The following is a 24062-nucleotide window of genomic DNA, read 5'->3' as shown; positions in this document are numbered from 1 at the left end:
TCTCAGCTAGTCTATGACCATTATGCACTCAGATACAGAGCTAGTCCATGACCATTATACACTCAGATACTGAGATAGTCCATGACCATTAGACACTCAGATACTGAGATAGTCCATGACCATTATACACTCAGATACTGAGACAGTTCACGACCATTATCCACACAGATACTGAGATAGTCCACAGCATTTATACACTCAGATACTGAGCTAGTCCATGACCATTATGCACTCAGATACTGAGCTAGTCCAAGACCATTATACACTCAGATAGTGAGCTAGTCCATGACCATTATACACTCAGATATTGAGCAAGACCATGACCATTATACAATCAGACACTGAGCTAGTCCATGACCATTATACACTCAGATATTGAGCTAGTCCATGACCATTACACACTCAGATGCTGAGCTAGTCCATGACCATTATACACTCAGATATTGAGTTAGTCCATGACCATTATACACTCAGATACTGAGCTAGCCCATGGCCATTATACACTCAGATACTGAGCTAGTCCATGAGCATTATACACTGAGATGCTGAGCTATTTCACGACCATTACACACTCAGATACTGACGTAGACCATGGCCATTATACAATCAGATACTGAGCTAGTCCATGACCATTATCTACTCAGATACTGAGCTAGTCCATGACCATTATACACTCAGATACTGAGCCAGTTCACGACCATTATCCACTCAGATACTGAGCTAGTCCACGGCCTTTATACACTCAGATTCTGAGCTAGTCTATGACCATTATGCACTCAGATACTGAGCTAGTCCTTGACCATTATACACTCGGATACTGAGCTAGTCCATGACCTTTAGACACTCAGATACTGAGCTAGTCCATGACCATTATACACTCAGATACTGAGCTAGCCCATGGCTATTATACACTCAGTTACTGAGCTAGTCCATGAACATTATGCACTCAGATACTGAGCCAGTCCAAGACCATTATACACTCAGATGCTGAGCTAGTCCATGACCATTATACACTCAGTTACTGAGCTAGTCCATGACCATTATACACTCAGATGCTGAGCTAGTCCATGACCATTATATACTCAGATACTGAGCTAGAACATGACCATTATACACTCAGATACTGAGCTAGTCCATGACCATTATCTACTCAGATACTGAGCTAGTCCATGACCATTATACACTCAGATACTGATCTATTTCACGACCATTGTACACTCGGATACTGACGTAGTCCATGGTAATTATACACTCAGATACTGAGCTAGTCCATGACCATTATCTACTCAGATACTGAGCTAGTCCATGACCATTATACACTCAGATACTGATCCAGTTCACGACCATTATACACTCAGACACTGAGCTAGTCCAAGGCCTTTATACACTCAGATTCTCAGCTAGTCTATGACCATTATGCACTCAGATACAGAGCTAGTCCATGACCATTATACACTCAGATACTGAGATAGTCCATGACCATTAGACAGTCAGATACTGAGATAGTCCATGACCATTATACACTCAGATACTGAGACAGTTCACGACCATCATCCACACAGATACTGAGATAGTCCGCAGCATTTATACACTCAGATACTGAGCTAGTCCATGACCATTATGCACTCAGATACTGAGCTAGTCCAAGACCATTATACACTCAGATAGTGAGCTAGTCCATGACCATTATACACTCAGATATTGAGCAAGTCCATGACCATTATACACTCAGACACTGAGCTAGTCCATGACCATTATACACTCAGATATTGAGCTAGTCCATGACCATTACACACTCAGATGCTGAGCTAGTCCATGACCATTATACACTCAGATATTGAGTTAGTCCATGACCATTATACACTCAGATACTGAGCTAGCCCATGGCCATTATACACTCAGATACTGAGCTAGTCCATGAGCATTATACACTCAGATGCTGAGCTATTTCACGACCATTACACACTCAGATACTGACGTAGACCATGGCCATTATACAATCAGATACTGAGCTAGTCCATGACCATTATCTACTCAGATACTGAGCTAGTCCATGACCATTATACACTCAGATACTGAGCCAGTTCACGACCATTATCCACTCAGATACTGAGCTAGTCCACGGCCTTTATACACTCAGATTCTGAGCTAGTCTATGACCATTATGCACTCAGATACTGAGCTAGTCCTTGACCATTATACACTCGGATACTGAGCTAGTCCATGACCGTTAGACACTCAGATACTGAGCTAGTCCATGACCATTATACACTCAGGTACTGAGCTAGCCCATGGCTATTATACACTCAGATACTGAGCTAGTCCATGAACATTATGCACTCAGATACTGAGCCAGTCCAAGACCATTATACACTCAGATGCTGAGCTAGTCCATGACCATTATACACTCAGATGCTGAGCTAGTCCATGACCATTATATACTCAGATATTGAGCTAGACCATGACCATTATACACTCAGATACTAAGCTAGCCCATGGCCATTAGACACTCAGATACTGAGCTAGTCCATGACCATTATACACTCAGATACTGATCTATTTCACGACCATTGTACACTCGGATACTGACGTAGTCCATGGTAATTATACACTCAGATACTGAGCTAGTCCATGACCATTATCTACTCAGATACTGAGCTAGTCCATGACCATTATACACTCAGATAACGAGCCAGTTCACGAACATTATACACTCAGACACTGAGCTAGTCCAAGGCCTTTATACACTCAGATTCTCAGCTAGTCTATGACCATTAGGACTCAGAAACAGAGCTAGTCCATGACCATTATACACTCAGATACTGAGATAGTCCATGACCATTAGACACTCAGATACTGAGATAGTCCATGACCATTATACACTCAGATACTGAGACAGTTCACGACCATTATCCACACAGATACTGAGATAGTCCACAGCATTTATACACTCAGATACTGAGCTAGTCCATGACCATTATGCACTCAGATACTGAGCTAGTCCAAGACCATTATACACTCAGATAGTGAGCTAGTCCATGACCATTATACACTCAGATATTCCCTCACCACCATGCCGCAGACCCAGTACTGAGCTAGTCCATGACCTTTATACACTCAGATAGTCTGAGCTAGTCCTGACCATTAGTCTCAGGTAACGCACATTGAGGTCCCTCATCCAGAGTACATTCTGCGTCCTTGCCACCCTCAGTGCTTCCTCCAAGCTGTGTTCAACATGGAGGAGCAGTGATTCATCAGCTGAGGGAGGGTGGTACGTGGTAATCAGCAGGAGGTTTCCTTTTCCATGTTTGACCTGGTTCCATGAGACTTCATGGGGTCCAGAATTGATGTTGAGGACTCCCAGGGCAACTCCCTCCCAACTGTATACCACTGTGCTGCCACCTCTGCTGGGCCTGTCTTGCCAGTGGGATGCATATGGTGGTGTCTGGGACATGATCTGTAAGGTATGACTCCATTAGTATGACTATGCTTGACTAGCCTTTGAGAGAGCTCTCCCAATTTTGGCACAAGCCCCTAGATGTTATCAGGAAGACTTTGCAGGGTCGACAGTGCTGGGTTTGCCGTTGTCGTCTCTGGTGTCTTGGTCGATGCCGGGTGGTTCGTCTGGTTTCATTCTCTTATTTTTTTGACTTTTTAGCATTTGATGCAGCTGAGTGGCTTGTTAGACAATTTCAGAGGGCATTAAGAGTCAACTACATTGCTGTGGATCTGGAGTCACATGTAGGCCAGCCCAGGTGAGGACAGCAGATTTCCTTCCCTACGGGGCATTAGTGAACCAGATGGGTTTTTACAATAGTTTTATGGTCATCATTAAACCTTAAATTCCAGATTTTTATCGGTGGGATTTGAACCTGGTCCCCAGAGTATTCCCCTGGGTCTCTAGATTGTCACTCCATGAGAATACCACTACGCCACTGCCTCCCCTCTAGTGCCCCAGGATGTTTTACTATGTCAAATATACTATGTAAATGTTGCTGTTGAATGAGATGGGACTGGATTCCAGAGAATGAACTTTACAGTGCAGAATGAGAAGGGATGGGTCTGGATTACAGTTTGAGTTTTTTTTGCAGGCTATTCTGTGAGAGTGAGTTATGGGACACTGGTCAGAAGTATCTGGAATTAACAGCTGGACAGTCGGGAAAAGGGAAGACTGATCGCAGCCGTTCAAGATTTTTCTTTAGAAAGGGGCTTTTAGTAAATAGTGATAGTTTAAGTAAGTTACATGTGTTTTTGGGTGTATTAAGAATAAGGTATATCTTTAAAGTGAGACTGGACAGCAGAAGGACAGAAAGCAATTCCCAAACTGAAGTTGAAGCCAGGATTCCAGAGAACTGGATATTGGGAGAGGGAACTGCAGAAAGAGTTGATTTCCCAAAGCCAAGGAATGAGACAAAGGAGGGGTCCAAAGAAGACCTTCTAGTCAAAGGAAGAACAATATTCTGGAAAAGGTGCTGTTATATGGAAGTGAAAGTAAGGAGCAGAGAGGAAGGTTCCAAGCTTCAAGTTTAAAGAGAAGAAAAGCTGCAGGAGGCAGATTTAAAGCAAAAATGGCTTGTGAGAAGTCAGAAGATCCAAAGAGACAGCTGAAGGTCTGTAGCTCTTTACTATGGGCATGTGAAGCAATGGTATTCTGTTGGTACAGCTGAATCAGTGACAGCGAATGTGTGGGAGGAAAACTTGAATGTACATGGCAATCCAGGGGAGAGGAACATTGAAAGGGGAGTTCAAAACCCTGGAGGTGGACCCTTGTGGAAGGCGTCTAAGAGAAATTGTTGTTTGGGAGAAGATTTCAGAGTGAGTTCTTGGAGAGTGGAGATTGGAAACCCTCATGTTAAAGGCAGAGCTCAGTGAGACTGGCTGGCTGACGGTGTGTCAGACGTCTGGGGGGAGTTGAGGAGAGGTTCATAGCATTGGGGTGGTATCTGTCACTTGGTTTCAGAATGTGGTGTGTTTGATTGTGCCTATTGGTTTACATGAACTTTGTACTTACTGGGAACATTAAAGTATAAGATAACTTCTGTAAATTATGTTATTCTTATGAATCTGAATAGATCTGTAAAGATATTGATGTGGGTGAAGGAGTATTGTAATATAGTTAATCTTTTCTAATTTAATAAATGTTTTATTATTTTGTTAAATGTTCATTAGCTGAATCTCTGATCCTGTGAACTGATCCTGTGAATCTGTTCAGTAACCACTCTCCACATATCTAAATAAAAAATAAAAGTTAGAATCTATCAAGCCAGGTTCCATCTGAGATTTGGCTTGTCTAGTAGTAACATCAACTGGGACAGGTAGAGCTAATGAAGTTGTGAATAATGGTGATTCAATAATTAGAAGTTAGAGTTGTATTCACTTTAGCTTAAAAAAAAATCCCACATCCTGTCCTCTTTGAGTTCATTAATTTGGCAAATGCAGCAGAATTATTTAATCAGAATCACAGAATTGTTACAGCTCAGAAGGAAGCCATTCAGCCCATTGTGTCTACATTCGTTCTCCATTGAGCAATTTATCTGCGGTCACTCCCCCGCCTTCACCTTCAAGGCCTACCCATTCTTCCTTTTCCACTAATAATCCAACTCCCTCTTGAATGCCTCGATCGAACATGCCACCGCCACGCTGTTAGGCAGTGCATTTCAGATCCTAACCACTCACTGCGTGAAAAAGGTTTTCCTCTTGTCACTTTTGCTTCTTTTGCCAATTACTTTATATTTGTGCCCTCTTGTAGCCGATCCTTCCACCAATGGGAGCAGCTTCTCCTGATCAATTCTGCCCAGACCCCTTACGATTTTGAATACCTATATCAAAACTCCTCTCAAGCTTCTCTTCTCCAATCAATCTATGTAACTGCAGTTCCGCATCCTGGAGCCTAACAAAATGGGAGTATGATTCACCAGTCATACTTATTCCAACTCGTGGAACGATCTATCTCATTACTCCCAGCCACGCATGCTTTTCCTAAATCAGGTAATTTGAAAGAGGTGCGGTAAGCAATGGGATAGTAGAATTTAACACATGTTCTTCCTTCGGACTGGAGGGTAGGAGTGGGAAGCGTATTGTGGAAATTAGTAAGAAGGAAGAGCTTCAGAACCATAGAACCATAGAAAAGTTACAGCACCGAAGGAGGCCATTCGGCCCATCTTGTCCATGCCAGCCTGCGGACACCCAGGTGCCCTTTCTAATCCCACCTTCCTGCACCCGGCCCATAGCCCTGCAGCTTACAGCACTTTAGGTGCAGATCCAGGTGCTTTTTAAAAGACTTTAAAATTTCTGCCTCTACCACCAACTCGGGCAGCAAATTCCAAGCACCCACTACCCTCTGTGTAAAAAAAGTTCTTCCTCATGTTCCCCCTACACCTTATCTTGAATCTGTGTCCCCTGGTTCTAGAATTCTCCACCATTGGAAACAATTTTATCCTGTCCAGTCTATCTATTCCCCTCATAATTTTGTTCACTTCAATCGAGTCACCTCTCAGCCTTCTTTGTTCTAAGGAAAATAACCCCAACCTATCCAGTCTCTCCTCATAGCTACACTTTTCTAACCCTGGCAACATTCTTGTAAACCTCCTCTGCACTCTCTCCAGAGCTATTATGTCCTTCCTGTAATGTGGTGACCAGAACTGCACACACTACTCCATTTGTGGCCTCACCACTGTTTTATACAATCCAACATTATATCCTTACTTTTATATTCTATACCTCTGCCAATGAAGGAGAGCATTCCATATGCCTTCTTTACAACCTTGTCTACTTGAACTGCTGCCTTCAGGGACCTGTGTACTTGTACGCAAAGATCTCTCACTTCATCTACCCCTCTTAGTATATTCCCATTTATTGTATAATCTCTGTAACTGTTTGACTTCCCTAAATGTATGACCTCGCACTTTTCTATATTAAAATCCATCTGCCACTTTACCGCCCACTCCACCAACCCATCTATATCGTTTTGGAGATTATGGCTATCCTCTACACGATCCACTACTGAGCCAATCTTTGTGTCACCTGCAAATTTCCCAATCATGCCCCCCATGTTCACGTCCATATCGTTAATATATAACACAAACAGCAAGGGTCCTAACACTGAGCCCTGTGGAACACTATTTGAGACAACTTTCCATTCGCAAGGGCATCCATCGACCATTACCCTTTGTTTCCTGTTACAAAGCCAACCTTTTATCCAGTTTGCCACATTACCCTGAATCCCATAGGCTTTTACTTTCCTGAACAATCTGCCATGTGGGACCTTGTCAAATGCCTTGCTAAAATCCATGTACACAACATCCACTGCACTACCTTCATCAACCCTTCTTGTCGCTTCCTCAAAGAATTCAATCAAATTTGTGAGGCAAGACCTTCCTTTAACAAATCCATGCTGACCATCCCTGACTAGTCCATGCCTTTCCACATGACAGTTAATCCTATCTCTCAGGATTTATTCTACTAATTTGCTCACCACTGATGTAAGGCTAACTGGCCTATAATTGTTTGGCATTTCCTTTGGTCCCTTTTTAAACAATGGAACTATGTTTGCATTTCTCCAGTCCTCCAGTACCTCCCCTGTATCGAGTGAAGATTGGAAAACCATCCTCGGAGCTTCTGCTATCTCCTCCCTGACTTCCTTCAACCTCGGAAACAATTCATCTGGTCCTGGTGACTTATCAACTTCCAAGGATTTCAACCCTTCGAGTACTCCTTCTCTCTTTATGACCATCCCATCCAATATCTCACAGTGTTCCTCCTGGACTACTATATCTACATCCTCCCTTTCCTTTGTAAACACAGAGACAAAATATTCATTCAAAACCCTTCCCACAGCCTCTGCATCTACACACAAGTTTCCATCTTCATCTCTGATAGATCCCACTTTTTCCTTAACTAACCTTTTAGCATTAATGTATTGGTAAAACATCTTTGGATTATCTTTAACTTTACTTGCTAATCTTTTTTCATGCCCTCTCTTTGATTTCCTTATTTCCTTTTTTACTTTGTCCCTGTACTTCCTATATTTGTCTAGGCTATCTGCAGTTCTTAGTTCTTTGTGCCTATCGTACACTTTCTTTTTCTGTTTGATCTTCCCCTGTATTTCTCTAGACAACTAGGGGGTCTAGATTTGGCAGTACCACTCTTTTTTGTACATTTAGGCTCTCGCCTATTAGTGCTTCTCACTGGTTTTCCACTATTCTATCCTCCAGCAGTGCTGTCCAGTCACCTCTGCCAAGTCCCTTCTCATTTCTGCAAAATTTGCCTTCCACCAGTTCAAGACTTTTACTTCTGCCTTACCTCTGTCCTTTTCCATGGTAATGCTAAATCTAACTGAATTATGATCACTGTCCCTGATATGGTGGCCAACTGTCACTTCACCCACTTGCCCTTCTTCCTTCCTCAAGACTAGGTCTAGAATTGTATCTCCTCTCGTTGGGTTTGTCACTAATTGGTTGAAAAAATGTTCCTGGACACACTGCATGAATTTTTCTCCCTCAGTGCTCCTTATATTGTTTGAATCCCAGTTGATATTAGGATAGTTGAAGTCTCCTGCTATTATTGCCTCTTGTTCTTACAAGCAGAAATTTGCCTACATATTTGTTCTTCTATCTCCCTTTCACTATTTGGGGATCTGTAGTATACTCCCAGTAGTGTGACTGCCTCTTTTTTATTTCTAAGCTCAATTCATAAAACCTTGTTTGTTGACCCATTTAGTATATCATCCCTTCTCACAACTGGAATTGATTCTTTTAACCATTAGTGCTACCACCCCTCCTTTTTTATGTCCTACTCTATTATGTCTCAATTTGTCCCTCCTTTAGCCAGGTCTTCGTTATAGCAATGACATCCTGCTGTCATGTGTCTATCTGTGCCCTTAACTCATCTCCCTTGTTTGTAATACTCCTTGCATTAAAGTATAAACAGTTTAACCCCGTCAATTTCCCTTGCTGGACACTTTGTAAACTTTGCTTCTCCTGTAACTCCATGTCTATTACAACGTCCTTAGCTAACGTTCTACCTCCATTTTCCTGATCTGAATCTGATCTATCTGATCCTACTCCTGGGATACCATTCCCCTGTCATACTAGTTTAAATACTCCCCAACAGAACTAGCAAAAGCCCCCGCAAGAACACTGGTCCCAGCTCTGGGTGCAGCCCGTCCGGTTTGTACAGTTCCCATCTTCCCTAGAACCGGTCCCCGTGCCTCAAGAATCTGATCCCTCCCAGCTACACCATCTCTCCAGCAACGTGTTCATTTGGTCTATCCTCTTATTCCTGCTCTCGCTAGCACATGGAACTGGGAGTAATACTGAGGTTACTACATTTGAGATCCTGCATTTTAATTTATCTCCTAACTTCCTGTACTGAGCTTGCAGGTCCTCATCCCTTAGTTTACCTATGTCTTTGGTACCAATATGTACCACGACCACTGACTGTTTACCTTCCCTCCCCAGAACGTCCTGCAGCCGCTTCGTAACATCCTGGACCCTGGCACCAGGGAGGCAACATACCATCCTTGATTCACGTTTGTGGCCACAGAAGTGTCTGTCTGTGCCCCTAACTATTGAATCCCCTATCACTATAACCCTGCCACTTGTTTTCCTCCTGCCCTCTGAGCAGCAGAGCCACCCATGATGCCATGAACTTGGCTGTTGCTGCTTTCCCCTGAGAGGCCATCCTCCCCCCCCACAACAGTATCCAAAGCGGTATATCTGTTAGAGAGGGGGATGACCATAGGGGACTCCTGCACTACCTTCCTGAGTCTTTTACTGTTTCAGATGGTCACCCATTCCCCTTCTGCCTGTGTAATCTTTCAACTAGCAGAAATGAAAAAGGTTTCATCGTGCAAGAAAAGAGTGAGATGACTCTGAATTTGAGAAGTGTGATGAGAGTGGAACAGCAAATTTAATTGATGGGAGGTTGTGGCAGATACGGTTTTGAAATTTTTTTTTATCAATGAGCTTTACTAGTTCTTCCTGTCCTTGTTTCTTACAGTTATCCGTTGAAGCTGGGAAGCAGGAAGAAATGGAGGCTTTACTGGAAGCAGTGCAAAACTTTGGCCAAGATGGGTGAGTAGAATAACTTGTTCTCTGGGGTAGAGTGTTAGTTGTGCTTACAAAATCTGACGTTTAGGGGCTTAATTTCTTTTCTCGTTGTCACTGTAATGAACAGATTTTAAATTGCGTTGCTGTACAATCATACCTCAGATTTACCTGAAAACCTAGCACAAGATTTAACTCGCATTAGATTTTTCTTTCAGCTAGTAGAATCTTACAAGAAGACTCAGAAATGTCTGGAACAAGAACAGGGGAGTGGGACTAATTGGATCGCTTCTTCAAAAAGCCAGCAGAGACATGATGGGCCAAGTGGCCTCCTTTATGCTGCAAATTTCTATAATAAAAGGGAAAGGAGGGGTAATGTAATTTTTTTGAAAGGTTAGGTAGTGAGAAAACAGACAAGAGACTACAAAGAGTGCAAGAGGAATAATGAGGAAAGGTACAGTTTTTACCCCTGGACAATCTTGATAATGGTGCAGTGGCCTTAATGTCTTTGAGCCAAGGAATAGGTTATGGGCAACATTCTCATTAATTTTTTTTGGAGTGCATGTGTGATCTATTTAAGTGTGCATGTTTCATATTTTTGTACTTCATATTTTTTGCGTAGCAGTATATGCACAGTCGATTAAAGAGGCTGGCTTGCGTACAACCCAGGTGGGATCTTTCAGGTAGCCATGTGGCCGTGGAATTTATAGGGAACATTGGTTATGGGATTACATATCCAGTGGATCCACCTCAGCTGGAATTATGCTCAAGTGGACAAAGGTTTTTTTAAATTTGTTCTGGAGAATTGATTGATGCTGGTGAGGCAGCACTTGGTGCCTATTCCTTGTTGTCCTGAGGGTATTGAGAACACCAGGTTAACCATTTAACCTGAGAGTTAAGCATTTAATGTGAACTGGAGTCACAGCCCAGCTTAGAATTGCAATAGTGAACCAACTTTCACGGTCATGCCTCCTGGTGCTTGCCCACAAATTCATGGACTCAGTGGGCCGATTTTCATTCCTCTGTGCCGTAATGACTGTATGGCCTGGAGTTTCATGCCTCTGTCCATGCTCAAATGGAGGCGGGGGATTTAAAAATAGCTATCAGGACCTGTTTCCTGGATTCCTGCTCCCATTCCCATTGTGTTGGATTTTTATGGCCCTGGGATAAGGGTGCAGATAATGAGCCTACAACCAGCAATCCTACCCTTGCCTACTCCAATGTCCGGGGTGGAGGGGGGGGCGGTGGTGAGCATTTCAGACCCTCCACTATTTTCATGGAGTTGGCCCCATTTTGGTAGGAGATTGGTTCACAGCACCTAAGAGGAGTAATGAACCATGGGGAAACCCCAATTCCAAGTGGATAACCAAAGTGACAGTACCATTATATAGAAACATAGAAAGTAAAAGCAGGAGTAGGTCATTTGGCCTTTTGAGCCCACTCTACCATTCCGTATGATCATGGCTGATCCTCTATCTTAATGCCACACTCCCACTCTCTTCCCATACCCCTTGACGCCTTTAGAGTCTGGGAATCTATCTATTTCCTTTTTACACCACTGTCTCCCCATGATGGAGAAAAAGAAAATGCCAAACTGCATCCACAACTGTGGAAAAATGTGCTGGGAAATTGTCCTGTCATGTTTGTATTGGCATTTAAATGAACAGCAATCCATAGCTTTGAAAAAAATGACCTTGCTGTTGAACTTTAAAAAAAGTCTAAGTACCTGCTACACTCCATTAATTGGCAGTCTACTTTGAAATGGAAATAAAACAGCAGCTGCAGCTCAAAAAAAGACTACCTGGTGTTTCAGTGGACTCTATTATTGATATTTCCCAGGATTTGTTTTGATAGCTGGGACTATTATGAATGTTTGGCTGAGTTTCGACAAGTCCAGAACCACTTACCTCAGGGGACCAGGGTGGGGGAACAGGGTTGTGTTCACATTTTGATTGACAGTTGTTATTAAAGGGTTATCTGTCTTTGATGTAAGTGAATAAGTGTTTGTTTTTATAACAGATTGACCACTTGAAGGGATTTACATTTTTTGAATGGGTTTTATGGATGGTTTTTTTTTCACCAGTCTGAAGTGTCTTTGAATATTAGATGGTTAGAAGTTTATTTTTTTTAAATGTCCATTTCAAGAATACCCTGAGGCCTGCCCATAGTGGATGCTGGGTGAGTGGCTATGGAGAATACATGTTGGGCATGAAGGGGGAAGGGGGTTATGGGGGGCATGGAGGTGGCAACGTGGGTATTGGGGTATTGGTGACATGGCATGGGGACATGGAGGGGGTATTGGGTGGGTGAGGTTACAGAGCCTGGCATTTATCGTTAAAACTGGGCTGGTGTCCCAGTAAATAGAAGTTGGCATTCTAGCCTGTTGGCTTCTGTTGTCTTCTCAGACCTGAATCCATCCTGCCCCTTCCTCTCAGGAACAAAAATATATTAGGCGGGGGAGCTTTTTAAAATAGTCAGGTCTGCTAGGGAGGTTTCCCTACTCGACCTTACTGCTTCCCACATGAAAATCTGGCCCTATGAATCTAAATTACCAGATTATTTAATTCCATTATCAATTTGCCATTGTGGACCTTGAACACAGCCTCCTGGCTGTTAGCCCAGTACCAGAACCATGATATTACCCTGAGATATAATGGCCTCTACAGTGAAATAAGCTAACATTTGCTATTGAAACATGAGAAATAGCCACTTGGTGCATTGTCATTGCTTAAAAATATTCCCTGTATGAGTCATTAGCTGAAGGGCTGATGAAACATATACAGAAAACTGAAGGATGGAAAGGAAAAGTGAAATCAAACCTAAATAACTGAGAACAACTGAAGAAATATTTTATGTTGCCCATTTGTTTCTACCCTCCTATTGATGATAATGGAAATAGTGATATATAGAAATATATATTTCTATATATCAACAATGACAGGGAGGGATAGAAAGTACACATCTAATGGTATATCAAGGAAGAAACTAGAGGTTATAAAAAGAATAAAAGGATTAAAAAAGACGCTCTGTATTCAAATGCACGTAGCATTCAAAACAAAGCAGATGAACTGAGAGCGCACATAGGAGTAAATAATTATGATTTGATAGCCGTTATGGAGTCAAGGCTGCCGGAGGACGTGGATTGGGACCGGAATATTGAAGGGCACAGGATATTTAGGAAGGACAGGAAGTGAGGAAAAGGTGGAGGGGTGGCTCTGTTGGTTAACGATGCTATTGGTACAATAGAGAGAGATGACCTAAGTTCAGGAAAGCAGGATGTGGAAACAGTTTGGGTAGAGATGAGAAATGGAAAAGGCAAGGAGTCACATGTGGGAGTTGTGAACAGGCCCCCTAATAGTAACCACATGGTAGGGTGGAGCATAAAGGAAGAAATAATTGGAGCTTGTCAGAAAGGCACTGCGATAATCATGGGAGATTTTAATTTACATATAGATTGGAAAAGTCAGATGGGCAAAGGTAGCCTAGATGAGGAGTACATTGAATGTTTTTGGGTAGTCTCTTAGGACAGCATGTCCTGGAGCCAACTAGAGAGCAGGCTATACGAGACCTGGGATTGTACAATGAGATGAGAGTAATTAGTGACCTCATAGTGAAGGCACCACGAGGTAACAGCGACCATGTTATTATTGAATTTTGCATTCGGTTTGAGGGAAAGAGGAGTGGGTCTAAGACTAAGTTTTTAAACTTGAATAAAGGCAATTATGAGGAGATGAAAACTGAGCTGGCTGAAGTGAATTGGCAAATTAGATTAGGGGATAGTTCAATAGAGATGCAGTGGCTAATATTGAAGGGAATGTTTCAGAATGCACAGAGTTGATACATTCCAATGAGTAAGAAAAAGTCCAAGGAACAGACACACCATCCGTGGTTAACTAGAAAGGTGAAAGATAATATCAAACTTAAAGAAAAGACATATAATATTGCAAAGGTAGGCAGAAGGCCTGAAGATTGGACAGAATATAAGGAACAACAAAGAATGACTAAAAGGCTAACAAGGAGGGAAAAATTAGAGTATGAGAGAAAGCTAGCCAAAAATATAAAAACAAATAGTTTTTATAAATATTTAAATAAGAAACGAGTTAACAAAGTGAGTGTTGGTCCTATAGAAAGTGAGTCTGGAGAATTGATAATGGAAAACAAAGAGATGGCAGATGAATTGAACAAGTATTTTACATCAATTTTCACTATAGAGGATACAACTAACACCCCAGAAGCAGCTTTAAACCAGGAAATGGAAGTGGGAAAGGAAGTCAGGAAAATTACAGTCACCAGAGAAGTGGCACTGAGTAAATTGTTGGAGCTGTGGGCTGACAGGTTGGTGCATTGTTTTAATTTTCCAAAACTCCCTAGATTCGGGGAAGGTTCCATTAGATTGGAAGATAGCAAATGTAACTGTAGTAGTCAAAAAGGGAGGGAGACAGAAAGTAGGAAATTACAGGCCAGTTAGCTTAACATCTGTCATAGGGAAAATGTTAGAAGTTATTATTAAATATGTTATAGCAGGGCACTTGGATAAGTTCAAGGTCATCAGGCAGAGTCAGCATGTTTTTGTGAAAGGGAGAGCATGTTTAACCAACTTATTGGACTTCTATGAGGAAGCAGCATGTGCTGTGGATAAAGGGGAACCAGTGGATGTACTGTACTTAGATTTGCAGAAGGCATTTGATAAAGTGCCACATCACAGGTTATAAGACCATAAGACATAGGAGCAGAAATTAGGCCATTCGGCCCATCCAGTCTGCTCCACCATTCAATCATGGCTGATAAGTTTCTCAACCCCATTCTCCCGCCTTCTCCCCGTAACCTTTGATCGCCTTACCAATCAAGAACCTATCTATCTCAGTCTTAAATACACTCAATGACCTGGCCTCCACAGCCTTCAGTGGCAATGAATTCCATAGATGCACCATTCTCTGGCTAAAGAAGTTTCTCCTCATCTCTGTTCTAAAAGGTCTTCCCTGAGGCTGTGCCCTCGGGTTCTAGTCTCTCCCACTAATGGAAACATCTTCCCCACGTCCACTCTATCCAGGCCTTTCAGTATTCTGTAAGTTTCAATCAGATCCCCCCTCCTCCTTCTAAACTCCATCGAGTATAGACCCAGAGTCCTCAAACGTTCTTCATATGTTAAGCCTTTCATTCCTGGGATCGTTCTCGTGAACCTCCTGTGGACCCTCTCCAGAACCAGCACATCCTTCCTGAGATACGGGGCCTAAAATTGATCACAATATTCTAAGTGTGGTCTGACCAGAGCCTTATAAAGCTCAGCAGCACATCCTGTTTTTATATTCTAGTCCTCTCGAAATAAATGCCAACATTGCATTTGTCTTCCTACCTACTGACTCAACCTGCAAGTTAACCTTAAGAGAATCCTGGACTAGGACTCCCAAGTCCCTTTGCACTCCAGATTTCTGAATTCTCTCCCCATTTAGAAAATAGTCTATGCCTCTATTCTTCCTACCAAAGTGCATGACCTCACACTTCCCCACATTGTATTCCATCTGCCACTTCTTTGCCCATTCTCCTAACCTGTCCAAATCCTTCTGCAGCCTCCCCGCCTCCTCAATACTACCTGTCCCTCCACCTATCTTTGTATCATCTGCAAATGTAGCCAGGATGCCCTCAGTTCCTTCATCTAGATCATTAATGTATAAAGTGAAAAGTTGTGGTCCCAACACTGCCCCCTGCGGAACTCCACTAATCACCGGCCGCCATCCTGAGAAGGACCCCCTTATCCCCACTCTCTGCCTCCTGCCAGACAGCCAATCTTCTATCCATGCTAGTACCTTGCCTCTAACACCATGGGCTCTTATCTTACCGAGCAGCCTCCTATGTGGCACCTTGTCAAAGGCCTTCTGGAAGTCCAAGTGGATAACATCCATTGGCCCTCCTTTGTCTAACCTACTCGTTACCTCCTCAAAGAATTCTAACAGATTTGTCAGGCATGACCTCCCTTGAAGAAACCATGCTGACTTTGTCTGATTTTACCATGCACTTCCAAGTATTCTGAAATCTCATCCTTAATAATGGACTCTAAAATCTTACCAATGACCGAGGTCAGGCTAATTGGCCTATAATTTCCTGTCTTTTGCCTCACTCCCTTCTTAAACAGGGGGGTTACATTAGTGATTTTCCAGTCCTCTGGGATCCTCCCTGACTCCAGTGATTCCTGAAAGATCACCACTAATGCCTCCACTATCTCTTCAGCTATCTCCTTCAGAACTCTGGGGTGTAATCCATCTGGTCCAGGTGATTTATCCACCTTCAGACTTTTCAGTTTTCCTAGCACCTTCTCCTTGTTAATGGCCACCATACTCAGCTCCGCCCCCCCCGCCCCGACTCTCTTGAACTTTGGAGATGTCACTCATGTCTTCCACTGTGAAGACTGACGCAAAGTACCTATTCAATTCCTCTGCCATTTCTTTGTTCCCCACTACTACTTCTCCAGCGTCATTTTCCAGCGGCCCAATGTCCACTTTTGCCTCTCTCTTACCCTTTATATATCTAAAAAAAACTCTTGCAATCTTCTTTTATATTACTGGCTACTTTACCCTCATATTTAATCTTCTCCCTCCTTATTTCTTTTTTAGTTGTCCTCTGTTGGTCTTTATAGGCTTCCCAATCCCCTGGTTTCCCACTGCTCTTCGCCGCATTGTATGCTTTCTCTTTAGCTTTTATGCTGTCCCTGACTTCCCTTGTCAGCCATTGTTGCCTCGTCCCCCCTTTAGTAAGCTTCTTCTTCCTAGGGATGAATTTTTGCTGTGTCTCCCAAATTACTCCCAGAAACTCCTGCCATTGCTGTTCCACTGTCTTTCCTGCTAGGCTCATCTCCCAGTCAATTCTGGCCAGCTCCTCCCTCATGCATCTGTAGTTGCCTTTATTCAACTGTAATACCGTTACACCTGATTCCAGCTTTTTCCTCTCAAATTGCAGGGTAAATTCTATCATATTATGGTCACATTGCAGAAAATAAAAGCTCATGGTATAGGAGGTAACATACTGACATGGACAGAAGATTGATTGACTAATAGGAAGGAAAGAGTAGGCATAAAGAGTCTTTTTCACGTTGGCAAGATGTAACGAGTGGCGTGCCACAGGGATCAGTGCTGCAACCTCAACTGTTTACAATTTATATAAATGATTTGGCTGAAGCTTTGGTTGACAAATTTGCTGATGACACAAAGATAGGTAGGAAAGTAATTTGTGAGGAGGACATAAGGAGGCTACAAACAGATATAGATAGGTTAAGAGAGTGCGTAAAGATTTGGCAGATGGAGTATAATGTGTTAAAATGTGAAATTGTCCATTTTGGCAGGAAGAATAAAAAAAGAAGCTTATTATCTAAATGGTGAGAAATTGCAGAGCTCTGAAATGCAGAGGGATCTGGGCGCCCTAGTGCATGAATCACAAAAGGCTAGTGTGCAAGTACAGCAGGTAATTAGGAAAGTTAATAGAATGTTATAATTTATTGCGAGGGGAATTGAATACAAAAGTAGGAAGGTTATGCTTCAGTTGTATGGAGCACTAGTGAGACCACATTTGCAGTATTGTGTTCATTATTGGCCACCTTATTTAAGGAAGGATGTAAATGTGTTGGAAGCAGTTCAGAGAAGGTTTAGCAGATTAATACCTGGAATGGGTGGGTTGTCTTAATGAGGAGTTTAGAAGAGTCAGAGGCGACTTGATTGAAACATATAAGATCCTGAGGGATCTTGACAGGATGGATGTGAAGAGGTTGTTTCTTCTTGTGGAAAAACTTGAACTATGGGTCACTGTTTAAAAATAAGGGGTTACTCATTTAAAACAGAGATGAGGCGAAATTTTTACAGAAGATTGAGTCTTTGGAACCCACTTCCTGAAAAGGTTGTGGAAGCAGAGTCTTTGAATATTTTTCAGGCAGAGGTGGATAGATTCCTGGTAAGCAAGGGGTAATAGGTTATCAGCGGTAGGTGGGACGCAGGTTTCAGGTTATTATCAGATCAGGCATGATCTTACTAAATGGCGGAGCAGGCTAAATGGACTCCTCGTTCGTATGTTCATACCAGCTCCTCAGGTGATATTACAGAGTTAATACAGGCCCATTTGTGTATGCCTGCAACTTTTTCAGTTGTGGAAGATATCACAGTTGAGCCAGGGGCTATCCTCATGTCCTTCTGCAGCAAAGTTCACTGTAGAAGAATCAGAAATGAGGACCCTGGCTGAATTTGTTGCTCTTTTCCCCTTTAGCTAAGATCTACTTTGTAATCCCCCAATTGGTTCGGCATAGGTTGATAATGAGCATTATCATTTCAGATTTTGTGGCTCATTTTTTAAAAACTTTTTTCATGGTATGTGGGCATCACAGGCAAGACCAGAAATTGTTGCCCATCCCTAATTACCTTTGAGAAGGTGGTGGTGAGCCACTTTCTTGAATTGCTGCAGTCCATGTGGTGTAGGTACACCCACAGTGCTGTTAGGGAGAGAGTCCCAAGATTTTGATCTAGCAACATTGAAGGAATGGCGATATAGTTCCAAGTCAGGAAGGTGAGTGACCTGGAGGGGAACTTCCAAGTGGTGGTGTTTCCATGAATCTGCTGTCCTTGTCCTTTTATATGGTAGGGGTCATGAGTTTGGAAGTTGCTATTGAAGGAGCCTTGCTGTGTTGCTCTTTGGAAGGTGCTATCCAAGATGCCTTGTTCAGTTGTTGCGGTGCATTTTGTAAATGATAGACACTGCTGCCACTGTGCATTCGGTGGTGGAGGGACTATATGTTTATGTTGGCGGATGGATTGCTGATCAGGCAGGCTACTTTGTCCTGGATGGTGTCAAGCTTCTTGAGTGTTGTTGGAGCTACACAGCTATATAACTGGCATATACCTGACAATGTGAAAAATTGCCCAGGTATGTCCTCTCCACAAAAAGCAGGACAAATCCAACCTGGCCTATCACTGCCTCATCAATATACTCTTGATCATCAGCAAAGTGATGGAAGATGTCACTGACAGTTCTATCAAATGGCACTTACACAGTAATGACCTGCTCACTGACACTCAGCTTGAGTTCCACCAGGGCCACTTAGCTCCTGACCTCATTGCAGCCTTGGTCCAAACTTGGACTTAAGAGCTGAACTCGAGGTGAGGTGAGATTGACATCAAGGCAGCATTGAACAGAGTGTGGCATCAAGGAGTACGAGCAAAACTCGAGTCAATAGGACTTTGGGGGAGAACACTCTGCTGGTTGGAGTCACACTTAGCACAAAGGAACTTGTTTGTGATTGTTGGTGGTCAATAATTTCAGTCCCAGGACATTGCTGCAAGATTTCTTCCAGGTAGTGCTGCTTCATCAATGACCTTCCCTCCATCATAAGGTTAGAAGTGGGGATGTTCGCTGATGATTGTGCACCAACTCAGATACTGAAGCAGTCCATGTCCAAGTGCAGCAAAACCTGGACAATATCCAGGCTTGGGCTGACAAGTTGCACGTAACATACATACCACACAAGTGCCAGGCAATGACCATCTCCAGCAGAAAGAATCTAACCATCTCCCCATGACATTCAATGGAATTACCATCACTGAATTCCCCACTATCAATGTCCTGGTGGTTACCATTGACCAGAGACTGAACTGGATCAGCCATACAAATACTATGGCTACAAGAGCATTCCCGTAGGCTGGGAATTCTGTGGCTACTAACTCACTTCAAGACTCCGTAAAGCCTGTGCACTATCTACAAGTTACCTGTCAGGAGTGTGATGGAATACTCTCCATTTGCCTGGATGAGTGCAGCGCCCACGACACTCAAGAAGCTGGACACCATCCAGGACAAAGCAGCCCACTTGATTGGTATCACATCCACAAACATTCAGTCCCTCCACCACCAACGCACAGTATAGCAGCGTGTACCATCTACAAGATGCACCGCAACAACTGAACAAGGCAGCTTGGATAGCACCTTCCAAACCAGTGACCTCTATCACCCAAGAAGATTAAGGTCAACGCGCTTATGGGGGCACTCCACCTGCAAATTCTCCTCCAAGACACACACCATCCTGATTTGGAACTATATCACCGTTCCCTCACTGATGCTGGGTCAAAATCCTGGAACTCCCTAGCAGCCCTATGGGTGTACCTACATAGTGGTACCCTGGATTGCAATGGTTGAAGAAGGTGGCTCACCACCACCCTCTCTGGCAACTATGGAAGGGCAGCAAATGGCCTAGCAAACAAACCCGCATCCTGTGAAAGAACTTTTAAAGATTATTCATCTGAGCAAGTAGAACCATCACACTCCTGACTTGTGTTTGTAGGTGGTGGACACGCTTTGTGGAGTCAGGAGATGAGTTACCCTCCACAGAATTCCTGGCCTTTGACCCAATCTTGTAGCCACAGTATTTATATGGCTAGTCCAGTTCAGTTTCTGGTCAGTAGTAACCCCCAGGATATTGATAGTGGTAGATTAAACTATGGTTATACTATTAAATGTCAAAGGGAAATAGTTACATTCTCCCTTGTTGGGGAGGGTCATTGCCTGCACTTGTATAGCACAAACATTACTTGCCACTTATCAGCAAGAGCTTAAATGTTGTCTAGGTCTTGCTGCATTTTGGCACTACTGCACTACTTTTGAGAAACTCCTGCAGCAATGTCCTGGGACTGAAATGATTGGCCTCCAACAATCATAGCCATGTTCTTTAGTTCTAGGTATGACTTCAACCATTGAGACTTTTCCTTCTGATTCCCATTGACTCCAGTTGATGCCACTCTCAGTCAAGTGCTGCCTTAATGCCGAGGGCAGTCACTCCCACCATGTCTCTTGATTTCAGCGCTTTTATCCCTGTTTGGACCAAGGCTGTAATGAGGTCAGAAACCGACTGGCCCCGGCGGAACCCAAACTGAGCATCACAGAATCACAGTGCAGAAGAGGCCCTTCGGCCCATCAAGTCTGCACTGACTCGTGAGAAACACCTGACCTTCCTACCCAATCCCATCTACCAGCACTTGGCCCATAGCCTTGAATGTTATGATGTGCCAAGTGCTCATCCAGGTACTTTTTAAGGAGGCAACCCACCTCCACCACCCTCCCAGGCAGAGTATTCCAGACTGTCACCACCCTCTGGGTAAAAAAATTTTTCCTCACATCTGCCCTAAACCTCCTGCCCCTCACCTTGAACTTATGCCCCCTTGTGACTGACTCTTCAACTAAGGTGAAGAGCTGCTCCCTATCTACCCTGTCCATGTCCCTCATAATCTTGTACACCTCGATCAGGTCGCCCCTCAGTCTTCTCTGCTCCAGTGAAAACAACCCAAGTCTATCCAACCTCTCTTCATAACTTAAATCAGTGAGCAGGTTATCGCTGTGTAAGTGTCACTTCATCACCTTACTGATAATCGAGAGGAAGCTGATAGGGTAATTGGCTGGAATGGATTTGCCTTCTCTTTGTGTGCAGGGACATGATACCAGGGCCCATAGTCTTTGCAGTGTCCAATGTCTTGAGCTGCTTATTGATGTCACATGGAGTGAATCAAATTCGCTGAAGGTTGACATCTGTGATGCTGGGGTCCTCGAGAGGATGTTGAGCTAGATTACCCAGCAGCACTTCTAGCTGAGGATTGTTGCAAATGCTTCAGCCTTATCTTTTGCACTGATGTGCTGGGCTTCTCCATCATTGAGGATGGGGATATTTGTGGAGCCTCCTCCTCCAAAATCTGAGATCTCCCTACCTAACAGCACTGTGGGTGTACCTACACCATATGGACTGCAGCAGTTCAAGAAGGCAGCTGACCAACACCTTCTCAAGGGCAACTAAGCATTGGCAATAAATGCTGGCCCAGCCAGCGAAGCCCATATCCCATAAATGATTTTTTTAAAAATTGTTCAGTTGTCCAACATTATTAATGACTGGATGTGGCAGAACTGATCTGATTCCTTAGTTGTGGGATTGTCTAACTTTATCACCATTTGCTGCTTATGCTGTTTGGTATGCAGGTAGTCCTGTGTTGTAGCTTCACCAGGTTGACACCTCATTTTTAGGTATGCCTGGTGCTGTTCCTGCCATTCCTTCTGCAATCTTCATTAAACCGGGGTTGATCCCTTGGCTTGATGTAGTATACATAAATGATCTTCTGTTTGTGGTATACATAATGATTTGGAGGAAACTGTAACTGGGCTAATTAGTAAGTTTGCAGATGACATAAGGTTGGAGGAGTTGCAGATAGTGAAGAGAATTGTCAAAGGATACAATGGGATATAGATCGAATGGACGCTTGGGCGGAGAAATGGCAGATGGAGTTTAATTCGGACAAATGCAAGGTAATGAACTTTGGAAGATCTAATACAGGCAGGAATTATACAGTAAATGGCACAACCCTTAAGTGGGCAGAGGGATCTGGGTGTACAGGTCCGCAGGTCAGTGAAAATGGCAGCGCAGGTGGATAAGGTAGTCAGGAAGGCATATGGCATGCTTGCCTTCATTGGCAGGGGTATTGAGTATAAAAGCTGGGAAGTCATGCTGCAGCTGTATAGAACGTTGGTTAGGCCACATTTGGAATATTGCGTGCAATTCTGGTCACCAGAAGGATATGGAGGCGTTGGAGATGGGGTGCAGAGGAGTTTACCAGGATGCTGCCTGGTCTGGAGGTTATTAGCTATGAGGAGAGGTTGGAGAAACTCGGATCGTTCTCACTACAGCGATGGAGATTATGGGGAGACTTGATAGAAGTTTACATAATTATGAGTGGCATGGACAGAGTAGATAGTCAGAAGCTTTTTTCCAGGGTGGAAGAGTCAATTACTAGAGGACATAGAGTTAAGGTGCGGGAGAAAACCATAGAGGAGATGTGCAGGGCAAGTTTTTTACGTAGAGGGTATTGAGTGTCTGGAATTTGCTGACAGACAGAGGAGGTGGTGGAAGCAGGTATGATAGTGGTGTTTTAAGAGGCAGCTTGACAAATATATGAATAGGATGGGAATAGAGGGATACTGACCCCGGAAGTGCAAAATGTTTTAGTTTACGGGCAATATGATTGGTGCAGGCTTGGAGGGCCGAAGGACCTGTTCCTGTGCTATACTTTTGTTTGTTCTTTGTTCTTGATGGTAATGGCAGAATGATGGATATGCCGGTTACAGATTGTGGTTGAATGCAATTCTGCTGTAGTGCCTCATGGATGTCCAGTTTTGAGTTACTAGACCTGTTCTAAATCATTTTGCACTGTATTAGTGCCACACAACATGATGGAGGGTATCTTCAGTGTGAAGATGGGACTTGGTTTTCATAAGTGCTGTGTAGTGGTCATTCCTACCACCACCATCATGGACAGATGCATCTGGTAGGTTGGTGAGGACAAGGTCTAGCATGTTTTTCCCTCTTGTTGGTTTCCTCACACCCTGCTGCATCCCACTCTAGCAACTATGTCCTTTAGGACTCAGTCAGCCTGGTCAGTAATGGTGCTACCAAGCCACTTTTGATGATGGACTTTGAAGCCCCTACCCAGAGTACTTTCTGTTCCCTTGCCACCCTCAGTGCTTCTTCAAATTGGTGTTTAACATGAAGGAGTACTGATTCATCAGCTGATGGGGAGCAGTACATCGTAATCAGTAGGATGTTTCCTTGCCCACGTCTGACCTGATGCCATGAGATGTCAGGCGGCCTGGAGTCAATTTCAGGACTCCCAGCACAACTCTGTCTCAAATGTATATCACTGTGCTGCCACCTCTGCTGGGTCTGTTCTGCCAGTGGGACAGGACATACCCAGGGATGATGGTGGTGTCTGGGACATCGTCTGTAAGGTATGATTCGATGAGTATGACTATGTCAGGCTGTTGCTTGACTAGACTGTGGGACAGCTCTCCCAATTTTGGTGCAAGCCCCAGATGTTAGTTAGGAGGACTTTGGCACACTCAACCCCATCAACCCTGCATTGTCATTTCTGGTGCCTAAGTTGATGCCAGGTGGTCCATTTGGTTTTATTGCTCTTTAACTTTTCTGTAGCAGTTTGGTACAGCTGAGTGGCTTGGTAG

At 43.5% G+C, this 24062-nt stretch overlaps 1 protein-coding gene across 8 annotated transcripts in view; it reads left to right on the top strand.

The window, feature by feature from the left end:
• Positions 1–3734: 3734 nt before the first annotated feature.
• cep63 (centrosomal protein 63) overlaps positions 3735–24062 on the top strand; it is a 97231-nt gene continuing 76903 nt past the window's right edge. For 3 of the 8 annotated variants that reach the window (XM_041182944.1, XM_041182946.1, XM_041182943.1), the window contains exons 1-2: positions 5967–5988; positions 10000–10073. In XM_041182944.1, the coding sequence (XP_041038878.1) occupies positions 5971–5988; positions 10000–10073 (92 nt within the window). In that variant the 5' untranslated portion in view covers positions 5967–5970. Of the gene's footprint in view, positions 3756–5958; positions 5989–9999; positions 10074–14353; positions 14382–24062 lie in introns of those variants that run through there. The other 5 variants (XM_041182949.1, XM_041182947.1, XM_041182945.1 and 2 more) reach the window with 4 other exon arrangements.

Source organism: Carcharodon carcharias, chromosome 2 (assembly GCF_017639515.1).
Source record: "Carcharodon carcharias isolate sCarCar2 chromosome 2, sCarCar2.pri, whole genome shotgun sequence".
NCBI classification, from domain to species: Eukaryota; Metazoa; Chordata; class Chondrichthyes; order Lamniformes; family Lamnidae; genus Carcharodon; species Carcharodon carcharias.
Note: the sequence above shows the minus strand (reverse complement) of the source record. Positions and strands in the feature narration are given on the sequence as shown.